At 40.4% G+C, this 23,687-nt stretch overlaps 1 protein-coding gene across 1 annotated transcript in view; it reads left to right on the plus strand.

Annotated features, from left to right (window-relative positions):
- The first annotated feature begins 1,168 nt into the window (after nucleotides 1-1,168).
- The window catches only part of CDYL (chromodomain Y like), a 106,550-nt gene continuing 84,031 nt past the window's right edge, over nucleotides 1,169-23,687 (plus strand). Inside the window, exon 1 of the mRNA XM_082306556.1 lies at nucleotides 1,169-1,321. Coding sequence (XP_082162682.1) covers nucleotides 1,298-1,321 — 24 coding nt within the window. The 5' untranslated portion in view covers nucleotides 1,169-1,297. The remainder of the gene's footprint in view (nucleotides 1,322-23,687) is intronic.

The following is a 23,687-nucleotide window of genomic DNA, read 5'->3' on the forward strand; positions in this document are numbered from 1 at the left end:
TCCGTGGCGTAACTCGGACTGGACTCACAAGAAAGCCAACAACTCAGCTACTTTCCGTTGACCCATCGCACCCGGGAGGCTTTGGTGGGGCCTTCCCAGTTTTGCAAACACGGCCAGTCGGGAGACGCAAGCCACATCGGTGCTGTTGGCAACGATCATCGAGGGCCGCTTAGTTGCGGCGTGGATTTGCCCTCTCCGATGGCCAAGGCGCGCTACCAAGTAAGTTTGGAACAACCTAGGCGGGCGCGTTACAACGTTGCTGGTACAAACGGTGGTGGCAGAGCAGGGCAGCGGAGCGGCCGCCGGCGGGGGCCGGCGGAGGAGCGGGGCCGGGAGGGCCGCGGGCTCCGGGCCCGGCGTGGCGGGGCAAGCGGAGGGGCGCGCGCGGTGGCCGCGGGGGGCCCAGGGGAGCGACGAGGGCTCCGGACGTGCGCGGGCCCCGCGTCCCACCGCCCTCCCCGAACTCCGCCGCCGTCCCGCCGCCCCCCATTCCCCGGGCGCGGCCCCTCCCGCCCCCGGGCGCGCGCCCCGCCGCCCCCCGCGCGCCGCCGGGCTCAGCTGAGCAGACAATGGGAGATCAAAGCGGGGGGGGGGCGGGGGGAGGAGGAGGAGGATGGTGCCGGGGGCGGCGGGAGCCGAGGCGGAGCGGTTGCGTGTGGCGCTCGCTCTCTGCGCTCGATTAGTGTTCCTGGGGAGGGAGCGAGCGAGCCGGGGACGGAGGGGTGGGGGTGCGGGGCGCCGCCGCCGCCGCCGCCGCCGTGCGCGAGTGCGAGCGAGTGTGTGCGCGTGTGTGTGCGCGCGTGTGTGCGCGAGTGAGTGTGTGCGTGCGTGCGTGCGTGCGTGCCGGCCTGCCCGCCCGCCCGGGTGTGCGAGAGGCAGCGCGAGGGCGAGGGAGCGAGCGCGAGCGGGGAGCGAGCGAGTTGCGCAGCTGCCGTGCGCGCAGCCCCGCCGCCGCCGCCGCCACCAGCAGCAGCGGCAGCAGCAGCAGCAGCAGCAGCAGCAGCACCTCACTGGCATTTAGCGAGCGGAGCTGCTAGTTGCGCTGGAGAGAGACGCGCAGGGAGGAGGAGGAAGAAGAAGAGGAGGAGGAGGAGGAGGAGGAGAAGAAGGAGGGGAAGAGGAGGAGGAGGAGGAGGAGGAGGGAGAGGGAGGAGGAGAAGAAGAAGAAGAAGAAGAAGAAGAAGAAGAAGAAGAAGACGACGAGAAGGGAGAAGAGGAGGAGGAGGCCACACGGACACCAACTGAAACAAAGTATTTCCAAACCAGCACCCAACTCCACCTTGTGAGGCTCCCCAGCATGGCTTCCGAGGAACTCTACGAGGTAACAGCCCCCGAGCGCCGGCCCTGCCCCCGGCCCCGCCGGCCACCCCACCCCACCCCACCCGCCTTTTTGTTGCTCTCGGGAGAGCCGGCGGTCTTGTCACCCACACTTGCTGCGGCTGCCCCTTCCCGCTGGGCCCAGCGCCTGCGTGTGTGTCCGTCCGTCCGTCCGCCCCCCCCCCCCCCCCCCGCCCAGCCTGGCCCCCCGCCCCCCCTCCCCTCCCCAGTTTTGCTGGAGGAGGACGGAAATGTGACTGAAAGGAGGAGAAGGCAAAGTGTTACCCGTGGCCTGCGCTTCCCACCCCCCCCCACCACCACCCCCACCCCCCCGTTCACACAACACTTTGACTCCAGAAGGAGAAGGGGCGGGGGTGCGGGATGGTGGGGAGCAGCGCTGACAGCCGCGACTCGCTCCGGGAGTGAGCACGCCGAAGTGCGAGCCCGGCGGTGTGCAAAAATGTGTGCAAAGCCGAGTTATTGCATGTGTCCGGGGGGGTGGGGGGAGGGCAGAGCAGAGCAGAGGGGCTTTCCTCCTGGATTTGTGTCTGTACCAAAGTCCTGGGCTACCATCCTCTGCCTTGGCCATGCAGCAAGCTGCGGCGATGCAAAATATTAAAATTTAAACTCCTCGGCTCTTCGTGCTCTTAACGAAGGTTGCGAGGGAAGCCAAAAAGATTCAAAGTTAAGGCTCTGACACGCCATCCTTCACTCGTCGCTCCGGAGGTGGTCAAAGGGTGTGCTGACGGGAGAGGAAGGTTTTGGGGTGAAGAAGGGAATGAGGTGACAGCCTAACTTTGAATTTCCTGTGTTCTGTGTGGCAATTTCACATCCTTGCCCTTAATTGAAAAGCATTATGGTTCTCTTGGATTTAACTTCCTTGTTTTTATTTTTACAAGAAGTCATCCCTGGGAGTGAAAAGCTGTTGTTGTTTTGGAGCCATTCTTGTCTTTTGGGTAAAGAAGTGGCCACCCAAAACCAAAAATGCTTTTATCTCATAGTTACTATGCATCCAGGCAGTGTTCTGTAAAAAAATATTTATATCCAGAGGCTGGAAGGCTAAGGTCAAAGGGAGACAGACAGCCTTTGGGACGCTTGACAGAAGAAGATGTCTCACTGTACTGTTGGTGCACGTGTGTCTCCCGTTAATGGAGTTACATCTGTGCTGCTGCGGGAGAACAGACCTGTAGAAGCCAGTGAAAGGTGCCCCGGGTGGGCTTATATTTTAAGCAAGTTGACTGCTGAGCAGAGGTGCTGAACTGATAGACTAGAAGACTGAAGGCCTGTGTTCCCAAGACAGATAAATCATGGTTAATTGCTTTGGCAAGTTTCCCTATCCTCATAATGTGGCTTAAGCCAGTCTTGAAGGGATCATCCCTTGAAGTAGGAGAGAAATTTAGGGACCACTCTGCATGTTGAAAGGATTGCCAAAAACTTGCCTTGACTTCAGAAAAAGTTCTGTTGGGTTTGTGGAGTTGGGCCCATAGACTGTGCTGTGGCCAATACTTGCTCTTTGTGTGTCGCTGTTTTTGATCAAAGATGGACAGTGGGATATTGGTTTCAATAGGCGTAAAAAATGACCAGAAAAATTCTGTTTGCTGGACATTGGACTAAGGTTAAGAGTGACCACTGCTCATTACTCTTCTTGGTTGACTTAAGTTGTGTTTGAAATGTTGACTTGTATGAAAGGTCTGTTGAGCATGGCTGTCCTCACTGGGCAGGTGGCGTGTGATGTCCGTTGGGTGAAAGCCTCTTCCGCAAAATGTCTGAAGTGATAAAGTACTTTTTTTTTTTTTAAAAATCAGACACATTCTTTAGTTGTGTAAGTGCAAAGTTTATTTGAGATGCTGAAATTGTTAATGCTTTTGGACTCGGATGTGGTCAAGCTGTCTCGTTTGCAATTTCTTTTTCTCTAAATTGCTGTTCATTTTTGACAGGTTTTGTCTTGAAATGAAATTTATAGCCGTGCCTGAAAAATCATGAAATAATAAATAATTTAAATATAGCGAACACTGATTTGGGAAGTATGTAACTGCAAGTTAACCTGGAATGTTGAATATTAGGTAATTTAAACGCTTCTGTGAACTGCCTGTGTTATTGACTGGGGCTTTACTTCTGTTTCATGGATATTTTCTTTGTAATTCATGCCATACAGTATTCTTTGAATCTGGTGATTGAAATCCAGTGCCATTTGTTATACCTTTGTTTTTCCTTCTGGATCTTGATCTTATGTCTTGATCAAAAAAAAGTGTATAATCATGAATGCCAACTACTCCTGCTGATATGTGTCATGGTTCTTCCAAAATACAAATGAGAACCACTCTTACAAACAATAAAAATGAAGGTAAGTTCCTTTTTTGTTCCTTTTTTTTTTTTTTTTTTTTTTTTTAAAGAAAAAAATCTTTATGGATTAACTTGTTGTTTGTGGGATGATTTTTATTTTTACTCTGGATATCATCTCTGGAGAGAGGGAGCCAAACTGTGGGCCAGTGATTTGGAATTCAAAGATTGAAACCTTGAAATACACTAATGGCCTGGAAGGATGACTTCGTTGGGCTGGCTGTGTATCCTGTATGACATTTGTTCCCGAGCATTTTAGAGGTTGTGGTAATGATTACCTGCTTTTTTTGAAGGGGGAGAAGATCTGAAGAAAAAATAAAACTTTTATTGAAGAACATTGAAGAGACTCTTTTTTTCTAGATGGAAAGTGAAACAAGTAGTAATGTTGCCAACCTCTATGGGTGAGGCAAAAAACAGTTTTTCTGTTTGTAAGTTTGATTCTTCAAGTGACAACATGTTAGTGAGGTGGACAGGCATGGAGAAACTGGTGAACAAGACAGGTAAAGGAAAACATAAGAAAAGGCGCCGTCGGGTTTTTTCCCCCAAAATTTCTTTCAATAGGCAGTGATATCTTACGGCATCTTTCTTCGTGGGTGCCTGCTGCCGTCTGCGTTACTGTGGCTTTTGGAAAGTCCTTTGTACAGCTGCTTGGGCAAATAGTAGGGCCACTTTCTTTTACACTGTGACAAGGTTGCTTTGCTTTACTGACTGATTCCCATCCATTGAAAGATTGTTGCTTATTCTCATCATCTTTGCTGGAGTAATTAGAAGTAGGGTACCCACCTCATTTAGAAGGTTCATTTGGAAGCAGACTATGTTTGCTTTCTCTGCAGTCAAATCACTCAACCCCTTCTGGCAGACCCTTGCAGTGATGTCTGGGATTGAAGTCATCCTGAGTTGTGGTTGGCATGACAAATTTGTTTGATGAAATGTGGAAGCGATCCCATAAATGTACTCCCCAGGACAACTGTGTGTTAGCCAGCAGGTCAGCAGTACCAAATGGTGGTTGGTAGACAAATACTAAAGCTGTGCTGAGTTTGGAAGAGTCTCTTTCTTCTAAAATTTAATAACTTTTTTTGTACTAAGTGCAGTGGAAATATATTGAAGTTCTCTGCCTGTTGGAGATTGTATCTAATCAAATGACCAAGTGTTTCCATCTTTCCTCTGGGAATTACTGGTACAGCTGATGGTATACATGGCCCGCTGGATCCATTTGCGTAACCGTAGTTGGTCTTGGGCCATGATTGCTGCTCATATCAAAACATTTTTACTGGGTTTTACCAAGCATTAAGCAAAACAGTTTGTGTGAATTCTGCCAGTGCACCAGTGTCTTTTCTTCACTTTGTTTTCACCTTGACGTTGCTCGTAAACCTAGTGTTTTAAGGGGACTTAATCGATTTCCATTAAAATATTACAGGTTAACATATTTAAAGTCCTGTAGTCCACAATTATACATTTTTGTGTGTTTTATAGAATGTAAAATGTCTTTTTTTTTTAATTCTTCAAGTGTCTTGCAAAATACATATGCATTTTTTTCATCCCGATGTCTGGTATTCTCAAGGTGATACTTCACTTCCAATGATGATTCAGTAGTTTTGGTTTTATTTTTAGAACTAAAGCCTTTGACATTAAATTATACAGATACAGTGAAATTACAAACTGAAACTGATTTCAGGAGCAATGGGCTAAAGTTCTATGGCCTTGCATTAGGCTATACATCGAGTGTGATCACCTAATAAGTAAGACCCAAAGATGCATATTCCATGAAAATTTAAACTTTGTGTAGACAGTAGTGGCCACAAGTCAAAAAAAGTGATCCTGCGGGCTGTTCTTCAGCTACTGTGCTAGTTTTTTAAATGATAGAGTATAGAAAACTGAAGGAGAAATGCTGTCATTTAGTTGAAAATTTGATACTGCATGGGAATTACCCACTTAAACCCAAAGTTTCTCTCACAGCCTTAGTAACGCTGCAGCGATCAGATCTTCATCATGTTTTGTGTGCGTTTACTGGAAAGTTTAAACATTTGTTTTGCTTAAGTTAACTGAAAGGGTAAATCCATTATCTACAGTACACAGCTTGGAGTTTGTTGTAATTTCTTATGGCTATTTGATGAAAAATTGCTATTAACAACAAATTAGAATTGCCTGTTTTGGCAATAGCCATTTTTTCCCCCATGGAAATGGGTTGTTTTTATTCAACCTGTCTTGCAGGAAGTCCAAAATATCTTGAGATCTATCTTCTGCTGCCTGTTTCTGGTGTGCTGATTCCTAAGATCATGGTTAAACATCAGTGATACTTGTTTATAAAGGGGGTCTTAAAGTCATTGAGCTGTAATGCCTGAATCTTTCCGATTTGAGTTTGACAACAAGTGGTGCAAATGTTATTGCTTGTTTCAGAAGAGGTAAAAGACTAAGACTTGCTTGACTAACTCTAGCCAACTAAACAAGACTAGGAATTTACATCAGACCTGTTTGCATTGCTTCCACCCCTTAGGAACTGTACATCTGACTTAAAATAGAGTTGAGGATTAGCTGTTCACCCTCCTTTGGTGACTTTCACTTCTTTAAATCAGAGCGTGAATGCAAGAGCACTGCAGGAAGGGAGTCACCATGTTTAGTGCAAGAAACTCAACTTTCTTCCATGTCCCTTGCCACGCTGCTTTTCACCAGCTTGAGTTATCTCTCATCTCCGGAGCTCTAGACAGAATTGAGGAGGTCTGGTGCTGTCTTCTGCTGATGCCGCTGGGGAAATGCCTGAGCCCCCAGGGGCTCCTGCAGCAAGCCTGTGCCCTGCCCTCTGTGGTGCCGCTGGCCTGGCAAGGCTCTGGCCGCTGCTCCCAGTGTTTAAACACCCGCGGCCAAAGGAATGAAATTCTGCCTGGGTCCTGTGTAGGATTGCAAATGGTTCACAGATAAGGAGATGTTTTAGCAATTTTTATGCACAAAACTCTTTTGTACATACATGTATATGTCATAGGTATATTAAAAAAAAAAAAAGTTGTTCCCCCCCCCCCCCCCCCCCCGTGTAACTTGCTTTGAATTGCCCATGTCAGTCAGGGAAAAAAAGGATGGGAGGGAGAGTAAACGGGAGAGGGGGAGAGATGCCCCATCCACAAAGCACGTGAGGCTCTGATAATTCTTACCTTCACAGTCTCTGTCTTTCACAGCAGGCTGTGATTTTATTTCTTGAGTTTTTTGGTCAATCAAAGGTTCACTAATGCGATGCCAGTCACGTTTAGAGTTACGGAATAATTACTTCCAACTTACAAGACTACTATCGCAGAAGGTTGCTTCCACTATGCTGATGTTCAGTACCTCTTGAATGAGGATAAATTATTGGACACAAAGGACTTAATGAGACACGCCACAGCCCCTTGTTCCTCAGGAAGGTTGGTGTAGCTGGAACAGCATCAGCAATGCCGTGTCCCTCTTTGACTTCTCAGTAGGTGCAGCTTCATTTCTTCCTGACTGCTGCAGCGTGTGTGACCTGTGCCAAAGCAGCAGAAAAAACAAGTTACTAACAGTTTCATCTCTCTCCAATAAATCCTCCACACTTGCAAAGACTGTATTTGATACAAAACTTTGACAACCAGAATGAGTTCTTAAACATGTGATAACTGGATGTGCAGATCTGTTGGATATAACTGATATGCAGGCCTATAATGCCACTCTTACCCTTCTGTAATAAACTCCAAATCTGGTGTTACTGGGCAATGTATTATTTTTAGGTATCTGTTGGAAGCACGAGCTCCACAGAATGTATTTGCAAGGTGAAAAGGGATGCACAAGTGTCTCCTTGTTAACTTCTGTGCCTTTGAGGTTTTGGATGGCTGGATGGCATATGATAACCGTATTTCTTGATAAATACAGGGTTGTTGGGTTTTTTTGTTTATCTTTGAGTAAAACATTAATAATTTTCATATTAAATGTACCGTGTGCTTTCTCTGACAGTATATTGTTAGTCCAGAAAATATCACTGAAAATGAAAGTTCTGTATTTTTCATTATCAAATGTATTCTCCAAAGGCATAGTATCTCTCTAAGAAGAGCTTTTATTTTTCTAATTTTTGATGGGCTTTTAATATTTACACACAAGGATTTTGTTTTCTTTGAAATAATTTCTTTGAACTTCTCTCCGTATTACTTAGAGGAAAAGCAAATTGGCATGTTACTGGTTCAGTACACTATAAAGGCAAGAATATTTACTGTTTTCATAAACATCCTCAGAAGATTTACATGTGTCCCTTAGTGGTGACCTGCTGTAGATCTTTTTCAAGGAATCTATGAATATGTATGAATACATAGAATGGATATTGGTAAAAAACATTTTTTAGCCATAGATTTGCATTTTTTAATGATTTTGAAGCCACCTTGCTAGCATAAAATGCAAAATAAGGCAACTATTTACTAAATAGCTTTTAACTGTATATTTGTTTTATTGAATACTGAAACAAAGTAACTACTGTAACAGTTTTGTTGTGATTCTTCAGTGAGGCTTCACATTTTATAATCACATTGCATAAAATAAATTAGTACAGCTCTGATCAAATCTTCCTTCTTGACCATGTTACGTCTGATGGTTTATTTGTTTCTTTTTTTTTTGTGGGGACAGATAAGGTATGTGTTTTAAGTGGCCTAACCACATTTGTAGTTGTGCCTCTCCAACTCTTCTGGCCCCACAGTTTCTGAAAGTTTCACAGCTTTTAAGTAAATCAAGTCTTAATGTTCAGTCTTTGCTGATTGTCATAGTAGCATGTGGAAAATCAAAACCCAGTCGTGTGTTGGTTTTTTTGGTTTTTTTTTTTTTAGTATCCTGGATGAACAGGGAAGGAAGGAGATGTACTTTTTTTTTTTTTTTTTTTTAAAGTGACTTTGTGATTTTCCTTTTGCAAAGACATTTAAATACCTCTCTAAGCATCTCCACTTCCTGTAAAACACTGGTTTATAGATATTTGCTTGGTTTAGGGAATAATAAAAACATTTGGCTTTATTTTAAAGATGCCACAGTTTAAAGCAAGTTACGGGAAGTATGTTGTGATGTATTTATCACAGAAAAATGTTAGATGTACCTTTTGTAAATACGTATGTAGGGGAATCATTGAGGTACATTCTTCAGACTGTTGAAATGAATCTATCTTAACTCCAAAATACTTCCCTGACCCAGTGATGTGTTTGAGTGTTGTATTCAGTGGATATTCAGAAGTCTATAGTTTTTGAAGTTCTTTCCATAAAACACACTTCTTCAGTGAAACATTTTTGTTACCAGTAACAATGTAGATATACGAAGGGTACAGAACGATTCAAAGTAACTTTGGGAAAGTTAGCCGGATTATAGTTTGGCTAGTTGCTATACCAGGCTCGTTTGTTGTGTTTCGATTTCAACACCTGATTTTCCCCAGTTATATATATAAAATATAGGTTGTGTTAGCACAGTGTGACTCTTCCATCATATTTTAGCGGCTAGATCACTTACAAGGTTAAAACTAAGAGACCTGGGATTGTGTCTCTAAGAAATAATGGGAAGGTAAGACTATACGTACTGACACAAAAGATCCATCTAGTTCAGCAGCCTGATTCCTGTCATGGGTCCGTAATGTCTTACTGTAGAGGGGGAAAAAATGGAAAAGGTGGCACAGTGATAATCACTGGGAGCTTTCGTGGCTGGTTTTGTTGGGACCAAGGCAGATTTCAGCCTTGGTTATAAAACGCCAGCAGCATGACCGGGGCTTCCCAGATGTTCAGAGCCCACCTTCATTCCCTGCGCGCGGCTGCCGGAGTGTCGCGGCTGCCGGAGGGTCGCGGCTGCGGGCTCGGGCACAGGCGGGCGCATCTGTGGGAAGAGCGATGCCGTGCGTGTTTCTGTTGATCCTGGCAGGGCATGGTGTCAGCGGGCGTACGGTGTGGCTGCCAGGTCGCTCACTCCTGTTAGCACAATTGTTCGTCGGGCTAAACTTTCATCATTTCTCTTCAGACAATGATTCTAAACACTCCGATGGTAGAGTTTAAGGCGTTTGTACAAGTCTCTTCTGAGTCATAACCGCAGAATACATTGCTGTTACCGAACACTGTATTAACTTTAATTTTCAAGAAGAGGTTGTTAGCATATGTGATCAAACAAAACAGAAACACCAACTCTGAGTGAACTCTAAAGTCATCAGCAGTGTACGCTCCTAGATACCTGCAAAGTCTTCAGTGGAGACTTCGGGTGCTTAAGGTCTGTATCCAAAATTAAGGTCTAGCTAACTGCTTTGTGTGAGTAGACTCCTAGCCTAGAAAATTTAGAGAGAGGAATATGGCCACAGAATAAAACAAATTGTAATAGCATGTGTAATAATAATTCTAGGAATTAATCTCATGATTTGAAATTAATACTATTTTATGAGTGTAAGTATAAACCATAGTAGATTGTACTGGAGTATAATCTTTCTAAAACTAGGAAGATGGATGGAAAACTTTTCCTTAAAGAGAAAAAAACCAGATTTTTTTTTCTCTGTAGGCTTTTTGCCATACAGTAACTGTACACTGTAACTCTTAGATGGCCCCTCATGTTTTCAAGGCTGGTATGTTTTTTCTCGCTTGTTTGGGTCATAGATAAGGACCAAACTTGATCTTTGATTAACAGTGCTTTCTAAGAACAAAGAAACAGAAAGAAAGTAAAAGCAATGATGCTTACATCAGACTGAGAATCTTGAGCTTTTGTTCTTAGTGTGCTTTTCTGTGGCATTACATCATAAATATACTTATTCTAAATAGATGTATTCAAAGCAACTCAACAGTTCAGTGAGCATTTGCAGCTAAACAATTTCGAATGCTTCCTGAAAGTGACGCTGTAGAGCTGCTTCTCCTGGAAGACCGAGGTGTCCATAGGAAGAGCTCACCACCATCCTTTGCAGCTGAAGGAATAACTAGATGTCCAAACATTCCCAAGGGCGATGGAAGTTTTAAATTAGTGCAGTTTTAGAGGAGTCAATCAATTTTCACCTATGATATAGTAAGGTCAGAAGTTTCAAAGTTAAAATTTAAACTGTCGGTGCACACCGGGTTGTTTATAGTGTATGTACATGGCTAGAGAAGGTTAAAGCCCAGCTTGCAAATTGTTTTCAAATTTGTTCTTTCCTTTGGTTCATATGCTTAGTGTTATGTACTTTGTGTTTTGATTTGGTTGTACAAAATGGTATGTGTTGAGTGGGAGAGTAGAGGACACTTGATCTCTATTTAGTTTTAATTTGGAAAAAACCATCCATAAGACAATGTAATAGAGAAGTCTAGGATGAGTTCATTATCATATGACTTTTGAGAGGCATGACTTCCAGAGAACTAACTTCGGAAAAAGCTGTATTTTTACCCAGGTCATCAAGGAATGATGATCAATAACAACAAAGAATTTATTCCCAGATGCTGATGGCAAATAAGATAGCGTCCTGTTTCAAAAGATCCATCAGTGTTTCAGATTCTACTTCACTCATTATAGAGGCATCTCTCTTGTATCAGGGCAGCTCCTTAATTGATTTGTTTTTCCTCTCTCCCACATTGTACTCATCAGATCTCCTGAGATTTGTACTTATTTATTTAAACTGCCCAAGAGTAAAATATTAGGTTCTGAATGAGAAGATAGTAATTATTGTATTTAAGGATGCTTCTTTGAGATGTAACACTGTAGGAGTGTTAAAACATGGAAGGCAGTGCATCAAGCAGTTGTTGATTTGACAGCTTATGTCCATGACTGCAGAAACCCAGTATATGAAGGATTACTACTTCACAAACCTTTAAAACCACACAAAGATGGGATCTTGCTCATTTTTTCATCAGCAGGATACACGTGTCATAATTGTATGCAAACTGTGCCATGCCTCTCTACTTTCTTATCAGTAAAGATTTAATAGCAAGGTTGTTTTGGATTTTATTGGATTTTTTTTTTTTTAAAAAAGCTTATGGAGATAAATCATTAGAACACCTTATCTTTAAAACCAATTCTTTACAAGGATCAATTTCAATTTTAAGTTCAGTTTTGCCCTGAAACTGGTGCAATGCAGAAGAAGCATACTGAATAAGATGGTGTTTTGGAGGTTATCTCTGCTGCCATTAGTGGCATAACATGGATTTAGTGAGGAGATAGAACGAGCACGAGGACATCATATCTGTCCCCATGAACGTTAGCTCTTGATCCACCCATAGTGACAGATGAAACTTCACTGTTATTCATTTATACCTATTGCTATGTTATTTTCCTCTGTTTATCCAGATAACATTGTTTGCTATGCTCTACTTCTTCATACCTTTGGATAATCATGAAAAGCGATGAATGATGGACAGCTGTCAGTTAAGTTACAGTTAAAATAGTATGAGATAATTTTTTTTTTTCAGTGCAAGTGGAGATCTTAGTTAATCATTCTTTACTGGTATTGGTCTGTAAAATGGGAAGTTCCTGTCTTTATTGCTGTGTGTTATTTGAATATATTCGATATTAGTTGAATTATTCAACGTTAAAGTTCTTACTCGAGTAGTTACAACCTAGTTTATGCTAAAGAATTTAATCATCTGCACTTGAACATATATATCTCTAATCAAAGCTATTAAATGTAACAAAACTGATTCCTTGGATGCACACAAAATAATTCGCTTTATTATGATATTCTTGTTGTCAAATAAAAATAATGTCCTTGGGCTTTTTTGCTTGTTCATGATGGATGTTTTCATAAATAATGGGAATTAATAAGTCATTATTCTAACCTCTCTCTCTCTATGGTTTTATTCTTTCCATTAGCAAAATAGTGCTTTATTTAGCTCTGTTTTATTTTTTTTCTGTACACTTGTTTATATTTACGATGCTTGAACTAAGATGTGAATAGAAGTGATTAATTTGCGGAAGGAATTTTAGATCTTTATATGCTAAATAAAGTCTTAAAGTATACTGAGACACAGTAAAGTATGAGCAGGGGAAGAAGAAAGTAGCGATTGGACTGTGGAACCATGTGATAATTTTATGTTCTGCTTTTCACTAAATGAATGCTCCCTTTTCATTCATTTGTCCCTTTTGTCAAATGTTTGAGCTCTACCTTCCCAGTGTCTTCCCAATACCTGTCCCTCTCATTTTCAGTCAGACCACCAGAAAAATCTTTTTCCATCTGACTTGTTCAGAAAAGGGCAGTGTGGAATCAGTTGTCTATTGGTTGTAAAGCAAGGATGATTTTTATTTTTCTGAGCAAGAAACTGGAACTTTGTTATGTAGTGGAAGAAAGGCATATCCTGCTAGAACTGCCTTATCTTTTGTAGAAAGATGGGTAGGCAGGGGTTGTTGGGGAAAAATGGAGGATTTCATCATTAGGACACCTGAACGCTGTCTTGAAGAATATAATTCTCTCTTTCCTCTATCATAGTCTAGCACTGAGCATATCACTCAGACTGAATATTTCAGAGATGATTGCTAATCATTTGCTCATCTCCCTGACAAAGTTTGAATCCCTGAGCAGAAGCACGAGCGGAATAAAGCCTTTTTTTCTCCCCCCCCCCCCAGTAAATATTGTCAGAACGTCTTAGAATAAAGTAGAGCAGGCTGACTGGGTCTTACAGAGAGAAGCTATGCTACAAGTACAAACCACAGACAAACCTGTCTCCCTTTTATGTTGTTTTTTGTTTTGTTTTGTTTTTGGTGGGGCTAACTACAGAGAGGTATTTAACTAGCATGCAGTGTCATCTTTGAGATCCTCTGTAATCAGTGATGAGAGTTATCCAGAAGGCCATTCAGACCATCTAAGTGAAATTCCTCTAGAAGGTCATCAGACTTCATCCCTGTTCTCTACAAAGAGGTATAGAAATGCTAGCTGGGTTAATTTACTCAGTTAAGTTAAATATACTTAGATGTGACCTCCTAAGCACTGAAGGTTTTGGTTTTTTTTTTTCCCTTTTTCTACTGTCTTCTGAACCTAATGCAGGATAATACCCAACTTTTCATTCATTACAGGCCTTCCCTTGGGACTGTAAACTGTGTTAGTAGGTGAATGTTGTTAAGGGATTGTGCTGTTGAAAAGTGTTCAGGCACAGCACTGAGCTACTATGGTGTAAGTTAAGGTTTGTTATCTGAGTGACAGTAACTGATCAAGTTAAGTTTTTAAATTATAATTGTTGTATTTTACTTCATGTTGCATTAAATCTCAGAAGGTGTTTGGGTGGCAGTGCTTTATAATTGACTTCAGCAGGTCCTTCCTCTGACCGCTCAGCTGTTCCTTCCGTTGAGCCACAACGGCAGCTTGGCCACGTGTTAAGAGGCTTGGAAAATCGATCTGGCATAATTAAAAACAACGAAACAAAAAACTCTGGCTCCAAAAATGTTTATTTGGTTGAATCAGTTCCTCAGTCTGGTTCAGTGCATGGCCATACATATATTTGCCAGGATGACAAAGCAGGCGTGGAAGGTCATTGGAGCTGTTGAGCCACCAAGTGATGTTCAGAGAAGAACAGCCTCAGTGAGCGAGCCCTGAGACTGGGGGAAGAAATCTGTGTATCCTGACGCTGTGTGCGTGTCAGTTTTCCTCTCTTTCCCTTAATGTTTCTTTGAGTGCTGTGATGTTTAGTAGTTTTGAAACATACTGAATATTAAGGAAGGAGACTATCTATTCCTTGTCCACTTTCAACTGGGAGTCTGAGGGCTCTGTTCTCTACAGCTTAAGCAAATTTAAGTGCTGCGGGCCTTGCTTGCCACCGCTGCCTCCTCCAGCAAGTTCTTCCCCCTTCCTTTGCACCGACACTGATTTGTGTCACTGGGTCAGGTGAATGCCATTTAAGAGAAGCCTGTCTAGCTGAAGGCTGTCCACTGCTTTTGTAGAAATAGTTTTCTGGCAGTTTTCTGAGTGACTGAGGTCGAGATCTAAGAGGTGCCACTTCAAGAAAAGGAGCAGGAATATATGGCATGGTTGAAGGGAGACATGAGGAAAAAACAGGTAGACGTGGGGGTATGGTTGCAGCAATGACCTGGCCCTGTTTGGAAAACAAAACAAAACAAAACAACAAAAAAAACCCCAATAAATCCGTCAAACTGCATGTTTAATTTTCAGCTGGATCAACTCGCTGGACTGACTTGCAGAGTGGCTGCACAGCTTCTTGCCCTTGGCTTGTGCTGACTCACAGAGCCCATGTCCCTGGGCTGCACCTTGAGGTCATGCACCACCATGCAGGGACGGGGTGAGGAGCAGCACCCCTGAGAAAGGGGCTGCACCGAGTAATGGGGTGGTCGCGTTCAGAGTAGAAGACGCTGTGCAGTATAGTTTTAGTGGCTGGTTACGCTTCCATTTTAATGTGAAAATGGAAAACTTGTGCTTGCAACAGTTTGGGATTTGAGTTACTTCTCAGTGCTGCATAACTGCTACTTATTAACAATTCCCTGAATTTTACTTAAAGTAAAAAAAGAAAAAAAAAAAAAAGCATAGCAGTTACAAAGCTTGCTGAAACTTTTTGTTACTTTTAGCGTGCTGCTCAAGTAATGAAAGTTATCAGCCGCATAAGGTTGTCTTTTCCCTGTCCACTTTGATTATATTGTAATTCTACTCTGATGCTGTTGTGCAAACCCAGTTTGAAGATGGAGGTGACATACAAGCATAGTTAAAAGTATTGTTTATTTCTAAGGATTCTGGTTATTCACTGAGTTGGCAGTGGGCAGGGAGTGGGATGGGACAGGATGTCTCCTCGTAGTTGAGCTCACTTTAAGCTGCATTTCATTTAAAATGCTGATATTCATAAAGATTATTTTTAGCCCCTCCAATGGAATTAAAGTTCAAGGCATAATATCTTCTGGTTAGAAAAACTTACGCTTTAATTACTTTTGGTTTCAGTTTCACAGGCAGGAACAAATTATTTTCACTTTGAATGTGTTTATGTGAAGGTGGGAAAACTGATAAGGAAAGTAAACTGTATTGCTCTTTAACTCCTTCCAGTATATAAATAAAAAGTGGTTAGGAAAAAATAATATCTACTAATAGTAAAGACTACAAGGCTAGTGCTGTATTATGGAAGGACTTGGGAACATAGTAATTCAGTGAGAATTTAGAAAGCAGCCAAGTAGTTTAAGTGCACCAAATCCAATGTTCTCAGTTCTCTATGTGTGCGTGTAGGCCCCTTATTTTGTTTATATTAAGCAAAAATATTCTGTCAGTTATTTAGGTGTAGCTAATACTTAATTAAGAAATGTATTTCTAAATGTTAAATATGATGATAAAGAGACTAGATTATGTATTCAGCATTTTAAAGACAATTTTCTTTTATTAAAAAGATTTAATATACTTATTACAAACGTAGTCTGCATTTGTATGCAGTTTGAAAACATAACATAGATTAAAATATTGGTTATTTCAGGGGTGTAGCACACAAAAATTAAGATTGCATGAATGTGTATTCAGATGACTCATTGTTTTAACAGGTGCATGTAGCAATAAGTTTAAAAGCTATACTTTGCTCCTAAAGCAGTACAATTTAATGGCATTGCCAGCCATTGGCATTGATCCTTCATTTAGTTAAAAAGAAAAAAGAAATTAAAAGGACAAAACAAGATTACAGTCAGTTTAAAAAAAGTTCCATTGACCATCACCTGGAGACTCAATCTAATATATTCAAATTTATTTATTTGCCAACAAAGTATTTAAAACAAAACCAAAACCAAACAATGAACGTTTTAGACTACTTATGTGAATATTACCAAGTCGAACAGACTTCCACTGTGCCAGTTTTTATTGAGTGCCACACTTTATTAAGAGCAGAATCAAATTATAAAATCAGACCATTATTATTGCCCCTTCCATTTTTCCTCTGTGGTTCAATTCTGACATTGTTTTAACAGCCAGCCAGCCTGGCATAGGCACTGGGTATTTTACACCCAGAAAGCAAGGATTAAAATATTGCATTCTATTTTTGATTATTCACAAGATAAAAGCAGCTAAACAAAGTGTATGCTTAAGGATAGAAAGTTGCCTCAGAAAGTTCTGTAAGGTCTGAACTTTCTTGTTATAAAGGCACGTTTTCCTGGGATTTATGTGACAGAGGAGTCTTTCTTTAAATGTCTAGATGCAAAGAAACTATGCATTTTTATTTCAGAGTGATTACGTTAGGTGATCGTTAATAAAATTTTTTTGGAATTTCTAATATGTGCAGGTCATTCATCATACTTTTCTGAGAGTAAGAAATTCTGTTCTGTTCAATTTTACTCTTCTGACAAAAATAAAATTAAATATAGGATCACTTCCATGAAAACAATCAGCACTGATAGTTATTGTTGCTTATTTGAATCTGCTCTATCCAGTACAGGCCTTGCCAATAATACACAATCACTTTTTCTAGAAGGATGACTTCCTAAAATAATGTACTACAGATTTTACTGAAAATATAAAGAAAACAATTTTGTCTCAAAGTTATATTACTTAAAAGTTACAATTACATTGTAATTCTTACAATGAGAAGTCATTAGGGGTAGCTATGAAACTGTCATAGCGTAGTAAGGCAGAGGTGAAGATTCAAATGAATGAAGATTCAGAGAAAATGCCATGAGCAGTAGTGGCTCTTAGCTGTCACAATGAAAAGATGTTTCATAGGAGATGATATAGACACTAATCATAAACCTTCTATCAATGGGGTTAAGAACAATATGAAAATTCTCTTACTTATTGAGAGAAAAAAAAATGCTAGTAATGACATACGTCCACTAGATAGGGACAATGATAGTTGAGAAGAGACAGAAATACTGCAAAAAATATTATTCTATGATTCTTTAAAAAACATGCTGTGAGTCAAAATACTGTTCTCTGGCCAAAACCTGGATGTTGTGTTCACAATTTACAGTGACTTACAAAACATATTTCTTTATTCTGGTAGGAACAAACAAACTTAATTTTCTTCTTTAGTCTACAGGAGTCAGGATTTAAAACAAACAAACAAAACACCCCAACCAACTGAAGATATCTAAGGTATTGGGTTTTGTATTTTGCTTTGTTTTAATTTTAATTGTTGCAGAAGTGTAAATGAGATAGGATAGGCCAGGATATAACATAAATACTAGACTGGACAGGTTGATAATGATCACAGAAAGAACTGTGGAAAGCCTGAAATGGGAATTGCTTAGCAGAAAATTGAAGAAAGCAGAGTCTCTGCTTGCCCAACTGTTTGTGAAGATTAGAACTTGTCTGTATTTATTTCTTTATTCTGAGGCTGAGCGTTTTTGGTTGACAAAGATACTCATGCAGGTATAGTAAGCTTTCATAAGGCACCTGATGCAGTACTGCATGGTATTCTGATTTTTAAAACCTAGCTCTTTGCTAAGTCAACATGGCCCATATTAAATACATTTCAAACTGGTTAATTGACAGATCATAAAGCAGTAATAGATGAAGGACGTTCATGTTGGATTTTATAGAATTTTTTCACAGCCCATTGCTTTGAGGATTTGGATAATGATCTGGAGGAAAATAGAATATAATTTCTGGTAGAATGCATATGTGCAAAAAATTGGTGGATTAATAAGTGTGAAGGGTGGTCTGTACTTAGTTAATGGGGATCATTTCAACATATGTTAATATGGCTAAATATATCTGTCTAGACAGTAAGATCATACATGTAGGGTGGAGAGGAAAGGAAAGGAGTAATTTGGAAAGGAGTAACTTTGGAAAGGAGTAATTCGGTGATACAATACCATAGCTAAAATGCCCAGTGCAATCCCTTGGTAGGGATATAGGGGATCTCAAGTGGAATTAGGTGTGCTTTTATTTTGCTGTATAGCTCTAGTGAGATAATGTTAGAAAATTACATCCTATTTGAGCTTAAGAGGCAAAAAAATATGCCAAAACTTAAAAAAAAAAAAATCAGAAAAAACACATCAAGGACAATTAAAAACAAGTAAGTGAACAAACCCTGGTGTGTAGTAAGAGTCTAGCAAAGGGAAGTTCGGGAAGCGACTGATGGCCTGTAAGTACTTATATGGGGCAAAGATTTCAGAAGGAGCTATCCTTCAGGTATGCTAGGCAATGGTATGACAAAATACAGGAGCTGAAATCTGAACTCAGGTCTATTTCTTCTAGAAATATAAGAAATTTAAAACTGAAGGCAGTTATCTATCAGAACACTTTATTTAAGGATGTTCTGGATATGTCAGCAATAAAAAGCTGTGAATTTTTCCAAAAAGATGCCTTTAGTTCAAGCACAATATGATGGCCTGATGCGGGAATTTTGGAGTAAAATTATCTGTTGTACAGGAAGGCAAACTAAATGATCATCGCTCACACAGGTCATCTACAAAATCCGACAAAAGTGTTTTCAGCATCAAAGGCACCTTGTACTCAGTTGTAATGTGCGTCTGTGTTTTTGAAGGGAAGGCTGAAAAGAGAAGGGAAAGGGAGGGTTGGGGATGTGGGGAGAGGATATAATTAAGATGAGTATAAATTTATTTTACACATGCAGAGGAATTAAGTATGGGATTTATTAAATCAAAATGTGTGATTATCCAAGCAATACATACATCTTCTCTATAGCATTTTGAAAGATTTTTACATGACAATTGTGTGAATTAGCAACCAGCTGGGAACAATACCCTGCTATTTGTTAAAGGAGAGACAATAAAGTTCTTCTAGACAGGAAAGAATCTACATTATTAACAGATGACCTGAAAGTTCAGCTCATTGAAAAGGCAAATATTTTGACCAGGAGAATAATTCTTCCTGTGGAGCAGTATGAGTTGCTGTGCTTAAGCTGTACAGCTATTTTTAACGATGTCACAGCTATTGAGCTTAGTCTTGACTTACTTCATAAACAGTGTAAAAAAGACTAAGTAGGTCTTTCTCTCTGGTGAATGTAGAGGTGAATATGTCAGAATCCCATTTTGTTGCAGTTGTTGTTTATTTTGTGCAATTTCTGTATTGGTTTTAACGGTTCAGATGTAGATTTTTGTCTCTTGTTGTTGCTATCTGCCACGTTCTGTTTTGTTAAACTCCAGAAGCACTACTGCATCAGAGTAACGGCAGGCAAAAGCTGGAGTTGCGAGTGGAATGAAGGCTGTTATGATCAGGGGGAAAAAAAAGTTAGAGGTTCTATACAAAATTCTGTTTTCTGTGAATGGCACAGACAGAGTTTTCCAAAAGTTTGTTCTTCAACATTTCTGTGGTTTAAAAAATTTTATTCCAGTTTAATGGCAGTTTTACAGTAGAATTTGAGTTCAATATGTAGCTTTTCATCTTGTCTGGATTCTTTCAGATGTTCGACTTGAGCATCTAAAATCTTTATCAGAAAATCTTTAATTTCATTTCCTGAATTCTAGTTTTTTCTGGTTTGAATGATGATTTTGTTAACTATGATAAAGGTCTCTGAATTACTTTAGTGCTTTCTAAGAGTAAAGTTGTGCCTAAATTATGGTTTGCAAGTTAAGATTCTTCAGTTCACAAGATGTGTTAGTAATGTAATTAAGATCTTATTGAAAAATATTTGAAGGAATGAAATGTTGTTTTCAAGACCTATGCTTATCTTCGATTTAAAATATCTCATTTTTCAAAGACAGTATGATGGAAAATGATATATCAAGGAAAATCTATTTTAACTTTAAAAATGTGCATCACTTAGTAGACAGGCTTATGTATCTAGGTAGTTCTTTGTGGCAATCTCTGAATGCTGTTTTGTGATATGCCTCTTGAGATTGCATATTGTGTATCTAAATTCTTTATGATTTCTTTGGGACATGCTATAGAGTTTATGCTTACTCTGTGTATGTACATAAGTGTGTACTGTATCCTTTGGGAAGAAAACAAGCATCTTACCTCTTTAATTGCCATGCCCTTCCTTGTAATGTGGCTTTAGCTTCTCACGCTTTTTAGGAAAACATGACCCAAATAGGAGAAGCAACTGTGAATTGCATGGAGTGCAAAGCTCTATGAATTTGGTTTCTTTTCCACTTTTGCAATTAGTGAGTAAAGTCACTGTATCTCTCTAAATGATGAAATTTGGTCAGGGCTAATCTTTTCCTTCTTCTTTCCACCACTTCCATGTGCCCATGCTAATGGCTTTGTGGGAAAATGGAAGGCAGGCACAATGTACTAAATTTCAGGATACCTTGCTTGATGATTTGGTGGCAGGCTGAGAATAGATCAGACTACCTTTGAATATTATTCATGGAAATGAGCGAGGAAGTGTAGCCTTCCTTATGTTAGGGCACATTTTGGTAGTTCACTGTAACTTTTTAAGTAACTAATTTGACACTTCTTAGACGATTTGACTGATACAAAAAAAAAAAAACAAAAAACCAAAAACACGAGCTGAAACTACACCCAGTCCGCTCTGTGATACAGTTAACCAGCAATTCATATGTGTTACCACAAAAAAAAAGATATTTCAAGTTCAGCTCCCACCAAATTATGAGATAATTACTTTTGCTTGCCTGATAAAGACACGTGCCTATAAACAAACCACATTTAGGTTAGCCCCTTGTTCATACATACTTGATAAATCTGACAAAACTCTTGCACCCCTGCAAGGAGGAGGATTATGAGCTCTCTAGGGCAAGGGCTATGTCTGAGCATCTTTTCTTTTTTTTCTTTTTTTCCTTTATAGATTTTATACCACATCGTAAAAAGACTGTTATTTACGTCACAAATTCAAACACTCTAGATTGAGGAAATGCCAGATTTATGGTTGCCTGTGAGTTCTTATTTCTCTTTCTTTGTATCTAATTTGTGCGCAGACTGGATCATGGGTCCTGTGGTCAGGGAAGAAAACCATTTGCAGTCGTAATTAAAAGAGAACTAGAAGGTGCACAGCTAATCTACCCTTTCTGATGAATTAGGCGGGAAGGGGTACTTCCCCTTTGGTGCTCCCAGGAGAGAAGCGTAAGCCATGAGCAACACCATGGTACTGACATGTTTAGGTTCTCCTGTTTGTCCTTATTCTCAAGGTCTAGAGATTCCCACGTATTTCCAAGGCGATGTATGTTGATATCCTGCCTTCCCCCCGCCTCCTCAGCTGAGCGTTCCCTCTACCAACCCTGGCATCCAGATTTCACACAGTGTCAGTTTAGGGAGTTTATCCATCTGAAAATTCTTCTCCCTTACAACCCCCCACTTTTTTTTTTTTTCCTGTTTTGCTTAATAGAGTTAGTTTGAGGCCAGATTTTCTCCAAGAGCAGGTTCAGTTTAAATTTTGACAACCCCATGATTATTGCTTTAAGCAGCAGTGGAAAAGCATCCTTGGACAGTTCAATCTGCTGAGTTTCAGAAGCTGCTGGCAGCTTTGGAGGTGGTATAACTTCTGAAAGAGACTGCCATTGTAAGCAAACTTTAAATTTGACATTATTTCTCTACCAACTCCCCTATATCTCTAATATCTTTAAAGTAGCATGCAAAATTATATTAAAGGTATAATAACTTTGAAGTACTGACGATTTTGTAGTTGGAAGCATATAGAATGAATTTCTTCATTAAAACTTGAGTTGTATCTACTTAAAACAAAAATGCAAAGCCCAGCTTCTCAATCTGGAAGTTAAAAAACAAACTTCCTAGAAATTTATTGACTAAGACTGCCTGTTGTTTCATCACAAGACAGCAGAGTCAAATTTTGGTTTTCGTCTAGAATTTGCTCCTTATTCTTTGTTGTTCAAGAATTTTCTTAACTTGGAATGCGTATGAAGAGCTGATGATTTTGTTGATGTTTTTTGCCCTTTGGATAATAAGAAAAATTATGGGGTAGGGGGAGTACTTCTCATGACCATTTCTATGTTCCCATCAATAACCCTTTTGATTATCATAAGTGTAAACCTTGCATCCAGCTGTATAGGTAAGGAGTCGATAGTTTTTTTCCATACCAACAGACCTGTAATTCATAATAATGATTTTGTTTTTCTTTGTCTACATGGATTCCAGTTAGTGTGCTTGACTCCATGTACACGGGATCAATTTTCTGGGCTCTTGCCTGCTTCCTAGAAGGCATGGTCCCCTGCCCTTCCCCACTTGAACTTAAGACTACCCGTTTTTAAGAGAATAATGAATTTCCTGTCCATACAGCTTCTCTTGCTGTCTCTTATCAGGCTTAGAAAACAATAATAACCTGACTACAATATATATATTTACAGTCCTTCAGCAGTAGCTTTGTCAATGGAAGAGGAAGTCCACCCCAAAGCATTCATCACTGCCCTCTGTCTGGGGTTACTGCCCTCTCTGGTCTGCTAGCTGAGCTGCTCATGGGAGCTCTCCCTAATCCAATTCAGTCAAATTGAGCCATGTTAGGAAAGATTTGTTATTTAAATTACTTAAGCTGATCTAGCTTATTTTGACTGACATGTTTAGGGAGTTCTTATATACGCAGCTCAGCCAGAAGATTTGAGAAGTGGTAACCGTCAGCAGGATGTGATGATAAGCTGGGGGCATGGGTGGCAAAGAGCAGGTCTTTCCCAGCTATGCCCTAACTGGTTGAGGTATGCTCATCTACAGCCTGAAATTTGGGCACCTGCTTTTCTTCACAGAGCACTCTTAAGTTTTTTGAGCCATTAAAAAAGAGAAGACTGCCAACACCAGTCCCTCTCTGAGTGTTCCCATTAGCCACAATTTCACCCGGAACCACCTAGGGTATATTGGCCAAGAGGCTTTGATTGTCCACTTTTGAATGACTCCTGCCAGCATTATTTCATAGTTGAACTAAAGTGCAGGTCTCCCTCTGGTGCCTGCTTTGTAAAAGCACAAGATTTTATAATTGGGCTGAGCAATTGAAAACCAACTGTATGAAAAAGGAAAGGTCTCTTTGTTGTCCTGGTAATGACAGTTCTGAGAGTGCTGACAGTAACATTAGACAGTAGACTACTTTTTTTCTCATGGTACATAGTGCTAATCTACACATAAATTCAGAACTGTGTATTCACTGTCAGCTGCAGCAGTGCTTGTCTTCTGCTGCACCTCTTCTAACAGTAAAATCTTCTATTTGGGAGGTATGTTTGTTAGTAGATACATGGAAATAAAACCAGAGGATTTTTGTCAGTTTCTGGTCTTTTTCACTTCCTTACCAATTCCTTTCAGCTGTTCAGTTTGG

This window comes from Platalea leucorodia (genome assembly GCF_965183815.1).
Source record: "Platalea leucorodia genome assembly, chromosome: 1".
NCBI classification, from domain to species: domain Eukaryota; kingdom Metazoa; phylum Chordata; class Aves; order Pelecaniformes; family Threskiornithidae; genus Platalea; species Platalea leucorodia.